Here is a 21099-nt window from a genome sequence, read left to right as displayed (position 1 = left end):
ACCTTGTTTCATCTATTGAACCTGTCCCTGAAAATCCTCATGTTTGTGTCTGTGTATACCAATGTACGTGCACGTAGCTGCAGTTTCTTGCATCCTCTTCTTCCATCAGCTTTTCGTTTATTGTTCGAGTAGTCCGCACATTAGTCTCGCGATACAATCGAATGGCATGATGTGATGAACTGAGAAAGTATTGGACAATAGCGATCTTGTATTCGAATCATGTTGGCTGATGATGGTGATGGTCGTCGTCCATCAAACTTTATTGTCCCATTTCCTCGTTGCGTGTTTTGATCGCACAGACCATGCGTTTCACTGCGTAAAACACGATGCTTGACTTGGCATTCACCCTGTGACGACAAGCAGACACAGAGCAATAAAATCACATAAGGATTGTCCATCATTCAACTTCACTCTTCCCATCTTCCCATCTTCCCTTATCCAGTTCATCTCTCACTGCCTCGTTCTTTCATCTGTACAAAAACAGATCAACTCATTGATTGACGTTCATCAGACCTACCACGCTCTTTTACATATTCACATTCACTCCCTCTGGCGTTGCTTCTCTTTTATCAACAACTCACTCAATCTCGTCACTGTCTCCACTCCGAGCCTTCATCACGAAGTGAAGCGATTCATCACGATGTTATCTACAATCTCAACATCCAAGTACATCTTACTTTCTTTGCCTCTTATCAATACCGCTCTGGGAGCTACTTATACCTTATCTGTAAGTCAAACCCGTTGCGAAGTTAGGAGAAGGGGAAGTGGGCTGATGGTATGTCGTAAATACAGAAATCCTGGCAAGGTAATGATTTCTTCGATGGGTTCACCTGGTGGGAATGGGATGATCCTACTCAAGGAAGGGTCAAGTAAGTGTATCCTAATTTGGCTAAGAGGTATGTTGATGGTGTTTGTCACTCGGGATGATATAGTTATGTCAATCAAGAGACGGCCATTTCGAGGAACCTCTCTTATGGTATGTCCGTCCCCAATCTCTCTCTGCTTGACTTCAATCAAGATATTGACTGATGACCCGATTTATCTGACGTTACTTTAGTGAACGGCGGGAACTTCATCATGAGAGCAGATTCAACCAATGTCGTTGATCCCTCTGCTAGAGGGAGGGATTCAGTGAGGATTCACAGTAAAGATACTTACACCGATGTGAGTGATACTCAAATTTGACTTTACTATGTATCTGATGGACGGATCCTGTCGCTCGACCTTGTCATAGGGTAATCATGGATGTCAAACATATGCCTACGGGATGTGGTACTTGGCCAGGTAAGTTTTGGGTTTTATTCGAGCTGAGGGATCGAGACGTTCCTTTCGACGAAACACCGCTTCTTTCATCGACATTCTCATACATATTATTCCTTATGGTGTTGCTCGTCATCTGCACCTCCTTTCGTTATGATACTACAGCTCACCTCCACCCCTGCGTTGGAACGTCTACTGACTTCGATACCCCGCAGCATTCTGGACATGTACCAGAGCTGGAACATGGCCAGCCGGCGGAGAAGTCGATATCATCGAAGGGATATACGGTATAAACCAGCAATATTCCAACAACTTGTTTACTCTCCATTCGGACGCCGGATGTAAGATGCCAGCTACCAATAGAGGATCAGGTACGCCTCTGTTGAGCGATTGTACCGGTGGTGTAGGATGTGGTGTAAGAGATAAGAGCTCGAAGAGTTTCGGTGAAGAATTCAATAAGAATGAAGGTGGAATGTGAGTATCTTACTTTGACTCTCACTCACCTCAACCCCTTATATACACAGAGATCCCACTAATGCCTCTTGCGATTTGTCCAGTTTCGTCATGAGGAGATCAAAGACTCGAGGATTCTCATTTTGGTTCTGGCCCCATAACTCCCCTCAAGCACCTACCGACATCACCTCCGGTTCTCAGACTATCATGGAATCACTCTGGTCAACACCCGTAGCAAACTTCCCAGCGGATCAGTGCGATATCAATAGCCATTTCGATGATCATGAGATTATAGTGAGTACATCTCTTTGATTTCCCTATCTATCATCCTTTGTCTCTTATTGCCCATCCTACCAAGGGAGCTAACCTACTTTTGCTCTAGATCAACCTGACCTTCGCGGGAGTCTGGGCAGGTGGAGATGCCCAATGGGCCGCATCAGGCTGTGCCGGTACAGCGGGATGGACTCCCGACGATTATGTCAATAAGAACCCTCAAGCTTTCACTGATGCTTATTGGGAAATTAGGAGTTTGAGATGGTATACCCCAGTTTGTACTGCTGGTGCGAGGAAACGAAGATTGACAGAGGATCAATGGTAGATGTTGTTAGTGCTTGATGCAAACAATAATGACGAGATGGTGCAGTATAAAAGGACTTTTTGGGTATCTTGTATATATATTTTTTGCAGATCGATGTAGCGATTTAAGCTATGCTTTTTATGCATTATGAGTAACATGTATGTGTACACTTGTACAGCTGGATGGTATAGGATGAAGTCGCTGATTAGCGGGACCAGTTGAGAATTGTATTGGATTACAAAATTGATTACAGATTCGAATGCCAAGTGTTATTTACATCGCCTCACTGCGTAGACGTCATCAACCAACAACAACCAGACGACCACTACAACAATACTGTACGACCACAGCAGTGCATTGTCATGACATATAAGTAACACCCTATCTTACACACTGTCAACTACTCTCGCCGCCTGCACCAATATACAGAAACAGCATGTCATCTCCACCCAAGACCACCTCTCCTCCCCCAATTTTACTTTCAACTGCACCACCAGAACAACATGAACCTCCTCCAATTCCACCACCTCCAGCAAACGTTGCTACTCAACCCGTACATGCCGATCCAAAAGTCGTTGAATTGCATCAGATGTTCCCAACAGTTGAGATCTCAGTGATTGAGCTTATCCTCGAGACTCCGCAAGGATCTACCGATAGAGCTATCGAACAATTATTGGGAATGACGGATCCGGAATTTAAGAGTGATGAATTGGGTGGGACAAGGGAGGATGTGAGTTTATTCTCCATACGAGGTCAAATTGTTAAGCTGACCGAATTCAATTTCTTTGCATCGGCTTGGATAGGCTCAAGTAGATCTTGATGCGCAATTCGCTAGATCATTACAAATGGCAGATGAAGAATCTTATAGACACCAACAAGCGGAATTTCATTCTCGTGTCAACTCTGGTAATAACCCTCCTGCACCTGGTGGATTACCTTATCAACCTAGAATTAGACGAGGTCAAAGACAACAAGCTCAAGCTCAAGCTCAACCGTATAGCGAACAGGATCTGTTTTACCAGAATCGGGATCAAGGATTAGATGATAGATATGGACAACAACATCAGAGAGATGGGAATGAAGGTCAGAACCCTCCAGGGATGTTGGCTTTTGAAGAAAAGGTAGAGAAGTTTGCAGAGGGTGAGTCAAAATCCCGAGAAGTAGTGTAGCCTGATATGATCATGCTCTCTCTGCTCGCCAAAATGATCCTATTTACCAAGATTATCGAACATGACCTTTGCATCTGTATGCAGGAGCTGATCCTCTAACCATTGTTTAGCCGGTAAACAGACCCTCAACTCCCTATTCTCACGAGCCAAAGCGAAGTACTCTGAATTCCAAGCTCAACAAGCTCAAAATAGGACCAATCAAGGATCAAGTGGGAGTGGATACGTCCCTGAAAACCTCTCGCCGAGCGGTGATAGGTATACTAGACCTCCTGGAATTGGAGGTAATAGAGGTGGAGAACAGAATAGGAATTTAGCAGGAGGAGGAGGAGGTGGTGGTGGATTGTGGGATAGTAGATCGTGAGTCGGGATATCCCTACGGTCTTTCTTGCTCTGTCGCTAATTTGTATTTTGTGCTATTCATGTGTTTTGTAGACCTAGTCTGAGATCGGAATCAATCTCATCTCAAAGTACTTTCGATCCTCCTCCTCAATCACAGGCCCAGGCTCCTCTGAGACAAAGCTCAAATAGATGGCAACCTTCTGATGCGTACGGTGAGTATTTTACTATCATCAGTTACCGCAAAAGGAGAAAGGAACACCACAGCTCATCAGACTGATACAATTAGATGATCCCCTGCCACCGGCTAGGACAATGAGCGGAAACAGGATTGAAATTACCAGTGGGCGAAGTACGAATAGTGGAGTTGGTAGTCCCGAAAAGCAAATTGGCAAGATTGACCCTGGTATGTATTCATCATCTGTCGCTGGTTTGGCCAGAGAAGTAGTGGCTAATTTGTAATTACTAATGGTGGTTGTAGCTAAACTCGGAATCTTACCTAAGAAACGAGTCGATCTCTTGTCGACCTCACCATCATCATCCACCAATGCCGGTACCAATGCATTATCAAAGAAGGACAGTGATGATGAAGATGATCCAAATCCTTCATTACCCAACGCTCCCGAATCGTTAGTATCCAAGATCCCACCTACACCACCTGCAGGGGATGATAGGTATAGATTGGAAGATAGTGATGATGAATTGGAGTATACCAAGTGAGTGTTGTGGCCTACATGAGCAATCAAAAGAAGAAAGGGACGTTGACAAAGCATGATTTGTAACAGGAATCCATTTGATGAGAAGTAATGTTTGTGGCAAAGCCGGGTAAAGGTATGATGTGAGATAGAGTAGTCACACATGTGTGAGGATTTATGGATTTATGTCTCATGAATAGATTATGAGATCTTATGATACAGCGTCTATCTTGATTTTTTGAGCCCAACAAAGCTGTTCCAGTTAGAAAACCGCATAGAGATCGCTGAAGCACGAGCGAAAATCATCATCTATGCCGTTCTTCGAAACAAAAGTTACGTAAACTCCCATGTGCCACGTGGATGTGACACGGGGTAAGACTGCGGGGTAAGGTCCGGGCGAATGTCGTTGAGAAAAAGGGGGTTGACAACGAGAATGAGAATGCGATGAGGTATCCAGTAATATGGAATGATGTAGACCATCTACCATCTGAATGGATCGGATTGAACACCATCACCTCTTCATACCTTCTCATCTCTCTCTACCCTTGCCTCTGCGCACTACGTATAATCAACCGGACCCAAGAGAACGATACCTTCCATCATTTAAAACAAAAAGCACAAGTCTCAGTGCGACCTCATCCTCAGGCACCTCGGTCACGAGTAAGCAGTGCATTCCACCTCACTCTCACCAGGTCACTACGCATACACACCATATCATACCTCATTCAATCATCCTATAGTACATAATTGATCTATCATACCTCCTGGTAGAAGTGCCCACAGTGAGTAGTAATACCTATCCTACCTCTCTCATTCGGTCGACCGACGTATACGGAATAAGGTTGCCCATCGTTCCCATTGGTAGCTTTCGCTGATCACGCCCTTCCACGCAGATCATATATACATATACATATACCAGATCTATCCCTTGCTTGCATTTTACAACCTTGCATCTACCCACACACTCAGAGGACTGTTTTAGCTGTGCTCAACCCGACGACCAAGTCTGGATCTTAGCTTGACGACAAGGGTCATTCTCATTCATCTCTCTTACCGAGTGAGTAAAGTTGAATGTTTCATACGTTATTTCTAGTTCAACCCCAAACCTCACATGATTCATATCATACGTATACGATCTTTGATCTTTTCTCTGAGTTCTTGTTCTGCTGCAACATAGCAGTGCGTAGCTGACAGTACAACCATTCATTCTTGGTCAGATATTGTAGATTGGCTAGGATTGACCTCCACTTCATCATTTCACAGCATTGCATATACCTTGTACTTTCAATCCTTTCACTTGACTATCACTCAACACTCCTTGCCTTACTTCATCGCTGTTACTCGGTCACTCACCTCATCTAGAATCACTGTATAAGTACCCAGCGTCAATCCGACAATCGCAGCCGTTCACTGCTTGTGCGACAGAATGTCACCTACCAATCTCAGTCCGGACAAGATCACTGGGTTCAGGAATAGGGAAGGTAGAACTCCACCTCCTGCGCCTAGTGCTGCTTATGCCAGACGGTGAGTCCTCATCTTCATTCTCACGACATCGCTTCAACTATTTCTTCGGTCCCTAAGAAGTCTCTGGACTCCCTTCCTCCAGTTCACATGCCTTGCAGATATCATTACCTCTTTCAGCGACGTATCTCCTTGAATTGCTTGTTCACCCATGCTGATTGATCTATTGTAGAGCCCGAGAAATCATCGAAGATGAAGCCGGAGTATCAGGGCTGCGACCTGCCGTCGCCATAACATCGGAGGAAGAACAAGTTGCTGCGGTAGACAATGGAGTGGCTTCTGGGTATAGGAGGGCAAGGGCGGGGTGAGTCCAGATAAATCTCGTTCCCTCCATTAACTAATCTGCGTTATATCTACCAGAACCATGCCTTCCAACCTTCAAGAAGCTGCTCAACGGTACACCGGTCCCTCCGACGAACCCACTCCCACCACCGCGACCTCCACAGCGTCTTCCAGCGCAGCAACCTACACCCGTACTTCTGCTCTGTCCCCTGCGTATCCTCAGACAACCGCTCGACCAAGTTTGCGGCATGCTGCGTCGTCCGCTGCCAATCTCGAATCTTCCTCTGCGTCAAATCGTCTACGCTCAGGTTCACTCACCTTACCTGGCACAGGTTTAGGCGATGCGTTTGGGCACGGACCGTTTAGTAACGCATGGCTTGCCAACCCTGGTCTAACTGCTTCAAGTACACCTGCACGTTCACCTCTCGGTCACCCTCTTCAGGCCAACGAAGAAGAGCTCTCCTCCTACACCTCAACGACAGATTCCGCTGCATCTTACCCTACCGACGACCTCAATTCTACGCTTGACTACCTCGGTTTAGCAGATGGAAGCGATGCGATGCACCTAGCGCCTGCTTCGATGGTGGAACTTCGGAACCAGGCTCAACGTGCTATTCACAACTCTGGTCCTGCAAGCAGGCTACGTGCTAGTACCGTCTCCAATTTCGCTCGGCCATTCAGACCATCCGTGACCAACGGCAACCTATTCAAAGGAAACAATGGCTACGAAGGTAGAAACGATGACGAAGAAGCGCTTGCTAGAGCTATTGACAATCTGGGAATGTATGATCAGAATGGATATCCCGTATCGAACTGTCAGCTTGGTAATTTGTATACCTCGTCAGGTCTATATACAAGCAAAGAATCGACTAGGCCAAGGGCGACTACCATTGGAGCGCTGGACCATCCAGTCAGGAAACCTATGACGAGAGGCAATAGCTATTTAGCTTCTATCCCTCAATCGCCCGTTCACGCCGAACACCTAAGCTCACCTTATGGCTATCCAAATCAGATAAACAGCAAATCGCGAGACTCAAGCAGAGGTCCAAGATTATCAATATCATCACATACCTCCCGAACTGGAACACCCGATGTGGACAAAGGTACTTCAACACCTCAAGTCCCAACTAGAAGTTTATGGATTGGTAATTTAGATGTCAACGCTACTAGTGATGCCTTGTTACATGTGTTTGCTCCCTATGGTGCCATAGAAAGTGTCAGGATGCTTCCTGAAAAGGTGAGTATACCTTCTCTCTACCTGATGGGATTGTGAATGGTGCTGATCTTGAGTTTGTTCTTTCATAGACCTGTGCATTCGTGAACTTCATGGAAAAGACAGATGCGATTCGAGCCAGGGATGATGTGTTAAACCGAATGGGAGGACATGTCTCAGCATTATCGGAAACTGCACCAGTCAGAATAGGTTTCGGTAAAATCGATTCTGCGCCGAATGGACCTTCCTTGAACACCGCAGCGACTACTGCAGCTCCACCACCACCGAACTTGGTATTCACCGCTGGTGGACCTGCCCCTGCCCCTGCACCCCTGCCTGGACAACCTGCTACCGTCACTACCCCGGCCATCACTGTACCACCACCTACCAGTACTACCGTATCTGCGGATAGTCCCGATACGAAGGATGGTGATCAAAGTGCGTTGCCCACTAGAGCTCTTTGGATCGGCAGTATACCTGGTACTACCAGTCCAAGCACACTGTTGCAAATCTTCTCTCCTTTCGGCCCAGTCGAGTCGGCTAGAGTTTTGATGAACAAGGTGAGTCTTTTGAAATCGTTTGATGTTAACCCTCAAATGATTGTACTGAGTACCTTACGACAATTCAGTGCTGCGGATTTGTCAATTTCGAACGACTGGACTCAGCCGTCTCAGCTCGAAATGCGTTGAACGGCCGAGATATTCTGGGAAGTGACGTTGGAGCTATACGAATTGGATTTGCGCGAGTACCTACCAAGTCGCCTACTTTGGGCGGACCAGAAGACGACATCTCATCACCTGGTAAACTTGGCGATGCTCTCAATACAGTCCAGGGCGCTGCGTCCGTATCGACCGAACAGCAAATGTCAGCTGAGGGTGGCGGGTTGGAGAATTACCGAAGTCAGTTGATCCTAGATTTGGTTAAACAAGGTGTACATGAACAGGTTCTGGAAAAGGGACTAGCTCATGATGGTGTAGTAAGTGATCAGCAGATGATCATGCAGGTGTTCAGTAAGGAATCGGAGGAGGATGTGGATGTGAAAGCTGCTGCTGGTAAGTTAGCTAGCTGTTACCGGAGAACCTAGCATTAACCACATCATTATAGAATCCCGTCCACCGGTCACTTATTACACTGCTATTCCACTTGTTGGTGACAGGCCATCCAGAAGACCCGATAATTCTAGACTTAAAGATATCAGGAAACTGCTCGACGCTGGTCAATGTACTCAAGAGGAGGTGGATTCCATCGTACATGAGCTGATGGAAGACTGCGCTGAAGTGAGTGTTTTCTACCCTCTTGCTGAATTACCGTTTGATGCTGATGAAACTTGATCAGCTCGCAAGCGATTACATCGGTAATACAATAGTTCAGAAATTGTTTGAACGAAGTCAACAACCATTGAGACTGGCCATGTTGGAACGTATCGCCCCACACTTGGCTACCATTGGTATACATAAGAATGGTACTTGGGCTGCCCAGAAGATCATCGAGTGCGCTGTCACTCACGAGGAGCGAACGATGATCATCGACCATCTCAGGCCTTTCGCTCCGCCTTTGATGTGTGACAGTCTCGGTAATTACGTCTGCGCCGGAACACTCAAGTTTGGACCGCCATGGAACGACTATGTGTTCGATGCTATGATCGATAGACTTTGGGATATCGCTCAGAATAGGTTCGGTGCTAGGTGCATGAGAACTTGCCTGGAAAGTAATAGTACTAGCTTGTATCAGAAGGTGAGCTCAGCTGTGTTCTGCATGAGATATCAGGAGCTAATCATGTGGCATGATCACCACGTAGAAACGTATCTCAACCGGAATCATCCTGAACTCAATTCCCCTTGCAACCAACCCTAACGGAGCATTGCTTCTCACGTGGCTCGTAGATACCTCAAACCTCCCTGGAAGATATGGTCTGTTGGCAAATCGATTCGTATCGCACATCGCTCATTTGTGTACCCACAAACTGGCTTCTTTGACTGTTCTCCGAGGTGGGTAGACTGCCGGATGAGCCGTAGTCTTATTTTCTGGAGGCGCTAGGTAGCTGACACGTCACATTGAACTAGTCATCACCCAAACCACTGAGCCTGCCGCAGCTAACAATCTCCTCCAAGCTATCTTCACCTCCAACAAGGATGAAACGCTTAGCGAAATCTTGGGCGATGCGAATAACGGATCTCAAGTAATTGGAAAGATACTAGCTATCAATACCATCCCGCAAGAACAGAAAACCCAGATGGTCGAGACCGTCAGAAGGGTATTACCGAACATCAAAGCATCAAACACACCACCATATCGATTATTACTTGAAGCTGTTGGCTTACCGGTTCCAGCTGGATATATCAATAATAACTCTTCTTCGCCTTTTGGAAGACCTCACCATCATCACCACCAACATCAGCAGCAACAAGTCCAGATCCCACAAGGATGGGGTATGCAACCCCAACAATCCTTCGGACAAGCTTTCTACGGCGGTGCAGGAGGTGCTAACGGATACCAACAACCTCCGTATGGAATGAACAACCTATCACCATTGTTGATACCTCAAAATATGCCTTTAGGTCAATCGATGAGAAATCCAAGTTCCCCCAACTCCACCCCAAACGCGAACAAATCACCTAGAACACCTATGGCTAGATTCAGTAATGGTCCAATTGGGATGGGTATGGCAGGGAGGATGAGCCCTGGTAGTATGATGAGTCCAGGTTCTGACCCTTTCAATCCTGTGAGTGATTCAGTCTCCTTCGCAGATTGCTTTGCTAACACGACAGGTATATGATAGTTCGCATCTCCCTCGATTGACCTTCCTGGTGCTCAACATGCTTCTATGCGATTAGGATCCGCGCTGTCCCAACCACCCGTCACGTTTGGTTCTCAGCCTGATATCGGTGGATTAGGTATCTTGGGTCAACAAGGTTCAGATGGTGGTAATGGTGTTTATTACGGCCAAAATGTAGTGAGTGGCGTTATTTATGTGCAAAAAAGGTATGGGCTGATGTGTGATGTTATCTTAGGGTCGACCGATGTATGGACAAGCAGCAGGATACCAATAATTCACGAAGTATAATCATATCTTCTTCCATCAACAAAAGCAACAAAAAGTAAAATATTTTTACGAAACTAAAACGAATATATAAAGATAAATCAAACGAAGCAAAAATAAAACCATTATATTGTGTATAAAAACCTCATTTACCCCTTGTGAATATAGTAAATATCCATAGAAGTAAACCATAAAGAAATAAAGAATGAAGGAAATGATCGCCTGGTGCGATATCATAAATATAGAAACCTGGAAAATGAAATTCATTGATACCGTAAATGAGATGAAATGAAATGCACCATTGCACCTTTGTCCGAATGTACTGTAAAATTGCCCATCGAAAGATGATAAAGTGCAAACGAAATCTACGAAGATCGTCTATATTGCAATATGTCCGATTACCCATGCGCACATATGTAACATATATATGTGTGTGGATCTATATGCATCTATCGATTCTAGCTTCTACAGCCGTATAAGATATTTCTGTGGGTTTGTACCCTCACTCTTCCTCACCGAAATGAGTAGCGCAATAAGGTGATTTTTGTCTCACCTTTTTACCTTGCTTGTACAAGTAAAAAGGGATCGGTATCATACCTATTGATAACATTGCCAAGAGGAATAAAGCCCATTGGTTGCCCATCCCTACGAACATCTGTCTGGCGACTAACCACAAAAAACAACATGTCAAGTCAGTAAGCATTACTGATGAAAAGCAATTTGTATAGCGAGATCTACAGTACGATTTACATAATGGGAAGATGGCACCGACCTGTCATGAGTAGATCAGCAGGTATACATCACTGTACAGTACATTGGACGACTGTACTGTGTGGATTGCACTCACGATATTCCTTACGAACACCACACCGCCCAGGGCAGAAGCTGAATAACGCCCGTACCCGTCAACTACGTAGTTGAGAATAGCAGCAAGGATGACATAACTAAACAAGGAGAAGGACAATCATTATCACACCAGACACTTCACTGTGATATAGACGGAAATACTTACAAGCCAAATCCAAATAGGGTAAAACCAATCAATGGTGCTATCCACGGTAGATAACTGTAACTTGTCCAAGCGGCAATCATCAATCCGATAGGACAAAAGGGTGTACACCACAATGCTGACCACCATCTTGATTCAGGATCGGAGAATCCTTTGATAGTGCTCGCCTGGAGATACTTTCTGTTCTGAATTGGAGTTAGGGCGAAACCCATTACAGAGCCTAGGACGTAAGCTAGGAAAGTCAGGTTGACTGTACCGGAGCTATCATATAACATTGATGATAGGTTAGTTTCATAGCCATGACACCATGTTGAATTTGTTGATTTCCTGACTTACTGGGTCCAACCATGTCCTCCATTACCTGATCCAAATACCAAAGGGAACGCCTCATTCGACAGGAAGATCATACCGAATACGAACCCATTTATACCCGCACACAAGTATGTGATCGGTTCGGTGAACAAAAACTTGAACGGTCGAAAGATCGTAACTGTATATAAATGTTTGGGATCCTTCTTGACCAGTTCATGTTCGCCGTACATCTCTAATCCTGTCGATTGTCTCAGAACGCGAGTTTTGCGAGAAAGGATTATAGTATCTCGAGTTTCGGGCAGGAAGAAGAAGATTATAAAGATGAATGCACCGAATATGATCAACTGGAAAAATACGAAGATTGTCATTAGCAATGGGTTTGAGGTAGAACTAGAACTTTTAGATGTTTAGGTATTGTACTCACATAGGTCCAAAATAACCATCTCCACCCTTTTTCCTGAGCTAGATAACCTGATAGGGCGTTTCCCAGAGGGGGTCTAGAGGAAGACGGATGATGGAACCGATAATCAGTGATTTGCGACTATCTTATGAGAAGAAGCGAAATATACCCATCCGAACTACTCAAAGCGTATATTGCAACTGCCATCCCACCTTCGTCTATCCCGAACAAATCATGGACTACACCACCTGTATTTGCGAGAGGGGTACTATACCATGAACGGCATCAGCCACCCGGAAAAGAATGATCGTTTCGAATCTCATTTCAGATAACTCAACTCACCTTCCAGCCAAGCCTTGAATGAACCGGCATACTAGAACGGTCGCTAAGTTCTTCGCGAGGGCGAGCTGCATCATCGATGAGGAAGCTTAGCTTAGCTGCATTTTAACTTCGGCTGACAGCTGGTTGATTTGACTTGACTCACAGGAATTTGGAATATGGTAAATATAGTCCAAGATACCAGATAGACTGGTCTTCTACCCCAATACTCGCTTAGGGGAGCTAAGAACATCGGTCCTGTAACAAACATATCAGCTCCTTGCATACATGGAGGCCGTCTACTGTGATGTTACATATGTTTCTAGAAAGAGACGATGAACGCCTTGGAAACTCACCAAAAGCAAAACCGAGCTGCAGGTTGGTGAGAAATGATAACCCAGATCAGTTTGAATTTCTGCTATATCCTCTTTGGTAAACCGCTCACAATGTACAGACTTAAACCCAATGTTCCCAGCTCCGAGCCAAATCCCAATTCCTCCTGCATCTGTTCTACTCCCGTTGAATATCCCGAGACGCATAAGCAGACCTGATCCAAAGGTCCAAATTGAGATAAATCAGCTCGTTATGGTATGAACCATAATTGGATCGGGTCAGAACAGTAGTAGTAGAAGTTTCGGCTGAAATCTCACAAACTCACAAGATTATTCAACAGAGATGCCAGTCCTACCAAAGAATATCTTTTCCAATTCCTCCAATTCCTAGGACTGGAAGGATCAGAAGATAAACTCTTAATTAACAAATTCCCTTTGGCATCTTTCTTCCATATATAAGCGTGATTATCTTGTAAGATCTGACGAGTCTCCTGGTTTATCCCCAATTCATCGTAGAGTTGGATGTTCGCTTTCGATTTGGAACGAATGAGGTTTGGTGTATCGATATGATCTGAAGTAGGAGCGAGAGCTTTTGGTTGTTTTTCTGAAGTGGTGGTACCATGATTGTTGAACATTTTTTGAAGAATATCTGATCGGTTGACCAAATTCAAGTCCAAGTTCCTCCCGATTTAGCTTGGACGGTTCATTAACTGTTTGTTGACTTGTTATACCAATGGTGAGATCCAGCTGCTGATCAAGAGAACTCTGTAAGTTCGATGAAAGTGATGAATACTAAGTGAAGATCGATATCTCCTTTGACCACTTAAATCGAATATATTCCATTATACATTTACACATGAGAGATCCGTATCCCCCTCCACATAAATCCTCGTGTGGTCCCCCTAATTCAAGGCAATAAAGCCCCAATTGATACTGCTTAATTAGTAAGGTAACATCATATTCATGACGATAAAAGAACAGAACATTCGGTGACGTACCCAGAGAAATTTACAGTAGAAGCGGTTAAGTCTGTTTTTAGAATCAATCCACTCGCTTTCGTCCGCGGATTACGGAATTTCTGCCGGCGATCGGGGAATTGGTGTATCCCAAGAAATAACAACATCTGAGCATTATTATTGCATGCCTCATCTCGAGCAAGTTTCAAACCCGGATCGAAATGCATACACATTCAATCTCTACCACACCCTTACACTGCCTACTCATCTTGTCTTGAAACCATATGAAAAAAAGGGGTGGAAACATAAGAAATACCTGATCAAACAATGAAAAAGAGCAAAAGTAAAAGTAAAAAAAATCTATTGATTTTGATAATTTAGACGTACCATCCGCGCGTCTGACCTGTAGATAAGATATGTAAAGGGGAAAATGCTATACTGTTTGTCGTGCTGGATCGTTATCTCAACGTCGCACATGATGAGTAATCGATGAGAAGATGCAAATATATGATGAACCTGAAAGGGAAGGCAGATGGAATGTAAACCTTCAGAAGCAAAAATTTATACAATTGAGGCTGCCCTCTCAAAGACGAGCCGTGTAATCGAAGTGAAAATTCAATGTTCAGCGTGATTGGTATAAAGGAGAATCACAAGTCGCGATATTCCCCTTTGTTATGATGTGTAGATTGCAAGTTTCAGATAATTTTAATAATAATGATGATAAGTTGAAAAGATATACATGAAATAATGTTAATGTTATTACCAAAAGGATGCGAAGTGATTTTTATGGATGTGAAATATATGAAAGAAGAGAATGATAAAACCGATTTAAGAACCATAAAAGTGTGGAATTAGCGATTCATCGATCGATGAATCCGATAATGAATTTTCGCAGAATGCAGTGGCGAGAGGGGCTGCCTGGCTTTACTGGCCAAAGTTGAAACCACCTTGAGGAGCGGCAACTATGATCACACATCAGTTAGACGAAATTTTACATATCAAACAAAAGCTCAGTATGGCAATTACTCACCATCAGATTGGAAGGCGTATTGACCTGAAGCGTCGACAGCTGGTGCAGCAGCATCGGCTTCTTCCTCATCTTCGTCGGGGAAGAATTCTATCGTAGATCACAATCATCAGCACAAGGCTAATCTCTATCTATGTTACCGTAGTAAATGACTCACTATCCATGATGTAGAAACATTTCTTGTAGATTTCCAAGTTCTCGTGATGTTGCAAATTGTGGATGTTAACCATACCACCGGCTTCTTCGATGTACTGAGCGTACTTGTTGACTCCACCTGGACCTTGAGCTTCTTTGTCGACATCACCAACTTTCAAGATGTTCTCGAGACCGTCAAGGGCGACTTGGATGATCTTGTTATCCATCGAAGTGAGGAGATCACACATAGGTTTGATGCAGCCTTGTGAGACGAGGTATCGAATTTGGTTAGGTTCTTGCAGACCACCTGAGGTCGCGTTGGAGATGGCCCAACAGGCTTCTTTCTTGGTCTTGAAATCAGCGTTAGCAAGGATGTTGACAAGGGGAGGGACAAGGTTGCTGAAAGGCAGAAATGACATCAGCTCAAAATTCTATCGTGACCGAGCAGCAGACTCACGCATCAATGATAGCTTGGATCTGCATGGGCGAACCAGCAGTGATGTTTGAGATAGTCCAACAAGCTTCCTTCCTGATACCTTCTTTGGGAGATGACAGTAAGCTGAGAAGAGCAGGAAGAGCACCCGATGAGATGACAACTTGAGTTTGGAGGTCGTCACCGGTAACGATGTTTCCTACAGATCGAAGAGCGGGAGTTTGAACAGCAGTGGAAGGGTGCCTGTTACATAATGTCAGCTGACTGACATCTAGTGCCGACACGGAAAGCTTACATGAGCAAGTCCACCAATCGTCTACAAACTCCACTTTCGATAACAGCTTGGATTTTATCGTTTGTACCGTCAGAAAGGTAGGAGATAGCCCAACAAGCGTCGATGAGGACTTCATCGTCAAGGGAGTAGATGAGCTTGGTAAGGACGGTAAGAGCGGGCGAGATCTACAGCAACATGTCAGTTTCGACCGATGAAGATGAGTATTCGTCCAATGACCCACCAATTCCCATTCTGGTTGAGGGTTCTTTCCTCTACAGAAGTTGCTCAATGTCCAAGTAGCGTTTCTGAGCATTGATAACTTGTGGTTCTCGTTGAGAAGGACAAGGAGAGGTTGGAGAGCGCCTTGACCGAGGACGTGATCTCGACATTTGGGTGAGTCACCAGCGATGTTACCGAGAGCCCAGACACTGTATGGTATGTTGATGTCAGTATTGGCTCTACATGGGAATGAATAATAGTTGATGAATGACGAGAGACTCACGCTTGCTCTCGAACGTCGAGCACGCTGGAAGAAAGGAGGCGGATGAAGTATGGTACAGCGCCGGCTTGGATGACAACTTGTGTGTGTTCAGAGGTTCCGGAAGCGATGTCTGATTGGGAGATGGAATATCAGCATTTGGATGGTAATGCGATTATGTCAAAGGATGAGACGCAACTCACTGGTCAAAGCCCAGGCTGCCTCAAACTGTCACAGAGGGAGACAGGATCAATTAGCTGATGAGATATCAAGGTCAGTAGAAGGTATATTGACTCACTTGGATCATTGTGTTGTTGCTCGACAGGAACTCTACGAATCGAGGTACTACACCACATTGGATCACTCTGTCGATAGGTGGGTTCTTCTCCTTTGACAACAGCCTGCGTCATGTCATATCAGCTCCAGTATTCTGTGATCCAATCATAGAAGTATATATAGAGAAAGACTCACTTTCTGAATTTGGTAGTAGCATCCAACTGAGCTTCTTGATCATCGCTGTAAACAGCTTGGAGCATTCCAGGGAGGGTATCGGCAAGGGAACCAACATCTACACCTGTCTCATCATCCGATTCGATACCATCATCAGCTGAGATCGGTTGCAAGTTACGTCTCTTGGCGATGGATTCTTCTCTCTAAGTGTTATTACGGCGTTACATCAGCGTCACGCGAGTCCAGAGGGAAAAACGAAAGAACACACTTTTTGACGTCGGATTTCTACTTGTTGTTCCTCTCTTCTTCGTCGAAGCTATACATGATATACCGATTAGCATCCGTCCTTCATCCATACATGGAAAAGGGAGGGGGATTGATATGGAAATGCTGTCAGAAAGTTGGGTGGCCAAATGACCAACGAAAGAGGGAAAGGGGAAAATTTACCTCTTGAGCAGAGAAAGAGGACTTTCCCTTGAAGTTGTTCCTTCTATGATCGAGATTACGAGCTTCCATGTTGATGTGATGAGTGTCGACTGGGATTTTTTGGGATAAAGAGTGTGTGGTAGGATGAGGTAGAGAGTGTGAGTAGTTGATGTTGGTCGATGTTATGTTGTTTGAAGAGAGTCAATGCATCTCACTTCATCTCCAGCCAAAAGTCGCGACCACCACCATATGGAAAACACCACACACAAAAACACACACAAGTAAATGGAAGGATCATATAAATACTGATACTTACGTAACACAAACACCAAAAGACGTCGCTCCAGTCCAAGTACTCGCTACCCAGTCCTACACCAGATGATTATGGAGAAACAAACACCACATAGGATGCTTGTGTCGACAGGAGCATATGTGTATAGCTCAACTGGTACATCAGAATCAGTGGAAATGGGCGAATCATCAAGACGAGATCGATCAAGATCCCGCTCACCATCTCGAAAACATCGTGAACGGGATCACAAGGATAAACACCGAGAGAGCAGAGATCGATCACCGACTTCGAAGCATCACCACAATCATAAATCGTCCAAACATCACGATGATGAAGATAGACACAGGAAGCATAAAAAGGACAGAAGGGATAGGGATGAGACTGAGGAAGAGAGGAAGGAGAGGAAGAGGCTGAAGAAGGAAAAGAAGAAGGTGGATGAAAAAGGGTTGGAAGTTGTTGATGATGATTATGATGAGTCGATGTGGGTAGAAAAGGGGATTGATGGAACGGTGAGCTCAGTCATCCCTGCAACCTCGTATGGAAGAATGTAAGCTCATCATGATGTCAAATTTGTAGGAAGCCACATCAAATATACCTACCTCCGATTCACTAGCACTTCAATCTAATCCTTCTAACCCTCCACCAAAGGTGCCTTTACCCCCGTCGACTTTCAGCGGATCTCAAGCTAGAGAGAGAGAGTCATGGATGCTGGAGCCTCTGGATGGTACCTCAGCCACTGTACCTGCTCCAACAAGGGATATACCGAGAAGTGCAGGAAGTGGGGGAGGCATGACGGAAGGCTATGGGGAAGAGACGGTGTCCAATAGGAATTTGGGAGGAGGGATGGATTTCTTCGAAGGACTGGGAACGGTCCATGAGAGGAAAGATCCAAAAGCTGATTTACCTGATCCCTCAAAAGTGAGCTAGAGTATTCATGAGCCCAATCTGGCTGTCAGATAGCTAATAGAGATTATAGCTGGTCGTCGACAAGCGATTTGAGCTGAATACACAGTTGTTGGAAGGTAAAAATATCGACGATTATGAGACTACTGGTGAGTTGCATCTTGGCTGGTAGAAAGTTCGTCTTTTCGTTACCCACCTGATGGATCCTGTTTTACCTCGCAGAAAAGAAAATTACACCTGGTGGACCGGGATACCAGTGGAGGATGATGAAGCTAAAGCGACTGTATGAACAAGCGGAGGAACAGTGAGCATCGTTATAAAGCATCTTTGCTAGTAATCATGTATCCATGTGCATCACTAATTCTGACACGTAGGAATCGAGAAGTCGAAGATGTCGCTTTAGAGCGATATGGTAATCTTGAAGATTTCCAAGCCGCCCTCGAAGAAAGACGCGTACTAGATGAGAAAGAAGCTAGGCGTAAATCCCGAAGGGGTCAACCTGGTTCAGATGGATTTTCAACGCCTGGAGGAGGATCTTCAGGATTTCGTACACCTGATACGACCAATCGGCGATTTATGTTTACGAACCCATCAGGTGGAGAGGAGTTCGGATCAAGTAGACCAAGTTCAAGAAGTGGATTTAGACGCCCACAAGGTCAAGGTGAAGAGAATGATTTCCAGACTCCCTCTGGATCAGGAGGAGGAAGAATTGATGAATTACGTAGGAAGGAGAGTGGTACGAATGTTAATGTTACCCCGGGAGGTAGAGAGAGGACAATTGGTTTCACAAGTCAGCAACCTAAAGTATCGACGCCAATTCCAAGTGTGTTCACTCCTACTTCCTTGACTCGTTCCGGTTCAGGATACCCTTTCAATCCTACTTCCAGCGCTGAGGGAGGAGCTGGTGCGATGGAAAATCCCGATCCTACCTCTTCCAAACCGCCTTTAACGACCGAACAGTTAAATAAATTGCAAGCGAGAGTCATCCGAGCTAAATTGATGGATGAACCCAACGCGGTGTCATTGGAAGAAGAATACGAGAGGGAAAGAACCAAATCTGAACGAGCTAAGGAGAATGGCGGAGCGGGATTATGGCAAGGTTCGAGTGATCCTAGTGGATTACAAGGTCAGTTTGGAAGGACGGACGATAATGGGAATCAAGTTGAGGTTCAGGTGTTGCCGACACTGGATGGGAGAGGTAAATTGTATGATGTTGGGTTGGGCGCTTCGGACGAAGGGGAATTGCGGCCTGGTAACAGGAGAAAGAAGGTTGAGAAGGTAGGTTTATTGACTGGTTATCAGATCGTTGCGGTGTATGTGTATGAACAATGATGAGAGCTAATGGGTCGACTTGTTTAGTTCGAGACTAGAGATAGGGAAGGGAATGTGCTTCGGTACAATGCAGATGATGATACCCAATCTCTGGGTGAATTAGTGAGACAAGAAAAATTCGGTGCTGGATCAAGTGATCAGAAGAACATGGATGCCGAGATGGCAGCTGCTATCACTAGAGATGCCAAATTTGAGGTGAGCAAACCATCTCACGATTGGTATCGTCGTCAGGCGTCAAGCTGATCTGCGAATATCACAGTCTGATGTTGACTATATGGACGATAATGTTGATAAACTAGCAAGGAGGAAGATGAAGAGCGATGCGATGAAACGGGCATTTGCGATCAATGGTGGGTATAATCAGCCATGGGAAACGAGCATCTCGTCTGTCGTCTAGTCAAGCTGATTTTATCTTGAAATCGCAGATTACGCCAGAACGAAGAAAGCTCTCGACAGTTGTCCATTCTGCTATCAAGATGATCGAAATCCCCTTGCAGCTATCGTTGCTCTAGGTACACGAACGTACATGTGTTGTACCCAATTCGAAGAACTCGTTCCTGGACATTGCCTGATCGTACCTATACAGCATCATTTAAGTATGTTGGAGATGGATGATGATGATTGGGAAGAAGTCAGGGTGAGTGAACCGTACCACTGTGTACACTGATGAAGGCTGACTGATGTTGTGTGTTTTGATCTTTGTGTATATAGAATTTCATGAAATGTCTGATGCGTATGCACGCTCAAACGAACCACGGAGTGATCTTCTTTGAAACGGTCCTATCGTTCAAATATCAGAAACACACTTATATCGAAGCCATTCCAGTACCTTATGAAACTTTCCAAGATTTACCTGCCTACTTTAGAGAATCGATCATGGCCTCTGAAGGAGAATGGACACAACATAAGAAAATTATTGATTTTTCAACTAGACCAGGTGGATTTAGGAGGATGATGGTTCCCAACTTGCCTTATTTCATGTGTCAGTGGGATCACAAGGGTGAAAAAGGGTATGGACATGTGATTGAGGGCGTATCGGATAGTGGGACAGGGGCGGGTAAAGCGGAAGGTGAGGATAAAGAAGGGGATGTAGGTGGTGCGGGAGGTAAAGAGGATGAATTTCCAAGGTGAGTTGAGTCGACCAGCACTAGCAATTAGTGGGAGTCGAATCGACCTCTTTTTTACGTTTTATTCTTTTGTGGTTGTTCTCCCTGGATTTTGATGCTGATATACCCTTGTTCTTGTAGATATTTCGCAGCAGAAGTTATAGGTAATGTGTTAGGATTGGAACCTCGTAAATGGAGAAAACCACGAAAGATAGATTACAATCTGAATAAAGATCGAGCTAGAAAATTGGGAGAAAAGTTCCAGCCTTTTAATTGGACTGTCGGACAAGGTGTGTAGCTTTAAGTACCTTTATGATCACATATCACAATATTGAAGATGCCATGCATAAGATGATTTTGTGTCCATTCT

General features: G+C 44.8%; 6 protein-coding genes across 6 annotated transcripts; 4 read left to right on the top strand and 2 right to left on the bottom strand.

The window, feature by feature from the left end:
• Window positions 1-640: 640 nt before the first annotated feature.
• Window positions 641-2311, top strand: V865_007260 (uncharacterized protein; the record flags this gene model as incomplete). The annotated part of the gene is made up of 9 exons (XM_066231008.1): window positions 641-727; window positions 793-869; window positions 933-976; window positions 1058-1164; window positions 1235-1284; window positions 1476-1547; window positions 1624-1734; window positions 1818-2007; window positions 2096-2311. The coding sequence occupies 9 exons, from the start codon at window positions 641-643 to the stop codon at window positions 2309-2311; spliced, it is 954 nt and encodes a 317-aa protein (XP_066087105.1).
• Window positions 2312-2726: 415 nt separating this feature from the next.
• Window positions 2727-4602, top strand: V865_007259 (uncharacterized protein; the record flags this gene model as incomplete). Its single annotated transcript, XM_066231007.1, has 7 exons — window positions 2727-3020; window positions 3094-3430; window positions 3570-3816; window positions 3892-4010; window positions 4085-4201; window positions 4277-4511; window positions 4581-4602. 7 exons carry the CDS (start codon window positions 2727-2729, stop codon window positions 4600-4602), a joined length of 1371 nt encoding a protein of 456 aa, XP_066087104.1.
• A 1314-nt stretch (window positions 4603-5916) lies between these two features.
• Window positions 5917-10556, top strand: V865_007258 (uncharacterized protein; the record flags this gene model as incomplete). The annotated part of the gene is made up of 11 exons (XM_066231006.1): window positions 5917-6014; window positions 6184-6315; window positions 6372-7530; window positions 7599-8066; window positions 8135-8558; window positions 8611-8783; window positions 8842-9240; window positions 9305-9494; window positions 9570-10228; window positions 10286-10459; window positions 10518-10556. The coding sequence occupies 11 exons, from the start codon at window positions 5917-5919 to the stop codon at window positions 10554-10556; spliced, it is 3915 nt and encodes a 1304-aa protein (XP_066087103.1).
• Window positions 10557-11048: 492 nt separating this feature from the next.
• V865_007257 (uncharacterized protein) lies at window positions 11049-13552 on the bottom strand (the record flags this gene model as incomplete). Its single annotated transcript, XM_066231005.1, has 12 exons — window positions 11049-11212; window positions 11297-11318; window positions 11394-11490; window positions 11559-11816; window positions 11892-12211; window positions 12292-12364; window positions 12437-12535; window positions 12610-12674; window positions 12752-12843; window positions 12942-12957; window positions 13031-13132; window positions 13244-13552. 12 exons carry the CDS (start codon window positions 13550-13552, stop codon window positions 11049-11051), a joined length of 1617 nt encoding a protein of 538 aa, XP_066087102.1.
• A 1245-nt stretch (window positions 13553-14797) lies between these two features.
• Window positions 14798-17186, bottom strand: V865_007256 (uncharacterized protein; the record flags this gene model as incomplete). Its single annotated transcript, XM_066231004.1, has 12 exons — window positions 14798-14835; window positions 14904-14990; window positions 15058-15434; window positions 15493-15711; window positions 15764-15927; window positions 15984-16170; window positions 16245-16353; window positions 16424-16448; window positions 16519-16621; window positions 16692-16873; window positions 16939-16986; window positions 17118-17186. 12 exons carry the CDS (start codon window positions 17184-17186, stop codon window positions 14798-14800), a joined length of 1608 nt encoding a protein of 535 aa, XP_066087101.1.
• A 378-nt stretch (window positions 17187-17564) lies between these two features.
• Window positions 17565-21027, top strand: V865_007255 (uncharacterized protein; the record flags this gene model as incomplete). Its single annotated transcript, XM_066231003.1, has 10 exons — window positions 17565-17897; window positions 17965-18306; window positions 18365-18440; window positions 18514-18595; window positions 18666-19569; window positions 19651-19818; window positions 19883-19973; window positions 20049-20260; window positions 20335-20750; window positions 20871-21027. 10 exons carry the CDS (start codon window positions 17565-17567, stop codon window positions 21025-21027), a joined length of 2781 nt encoding a protein of 926 aa, XP_066087100.1.
• Between the last annotated feature and the right edge of the window lie 72 nt (window positions 21028-21099).

The sequence above is a fragment of the Kwoniella europaea genome, chromosome 2 (assembly GCF_036810445.1).
Source record: "Kwoniella europaea PYCC6329 chromosome 2, complete sequence".
Lineage (NCBI taxonomy): Eukaryota > Fungi > Basidiomycota > Tremellomycetes > Tremellales > Cryptococcaceae > Kwoniella > Kwoniella europaea.
The sequence above is the reverse complement of the archived record's forward strand: the minus strand, read 5'-3'. Positions and strand labels throughout refer to the sequence as shown.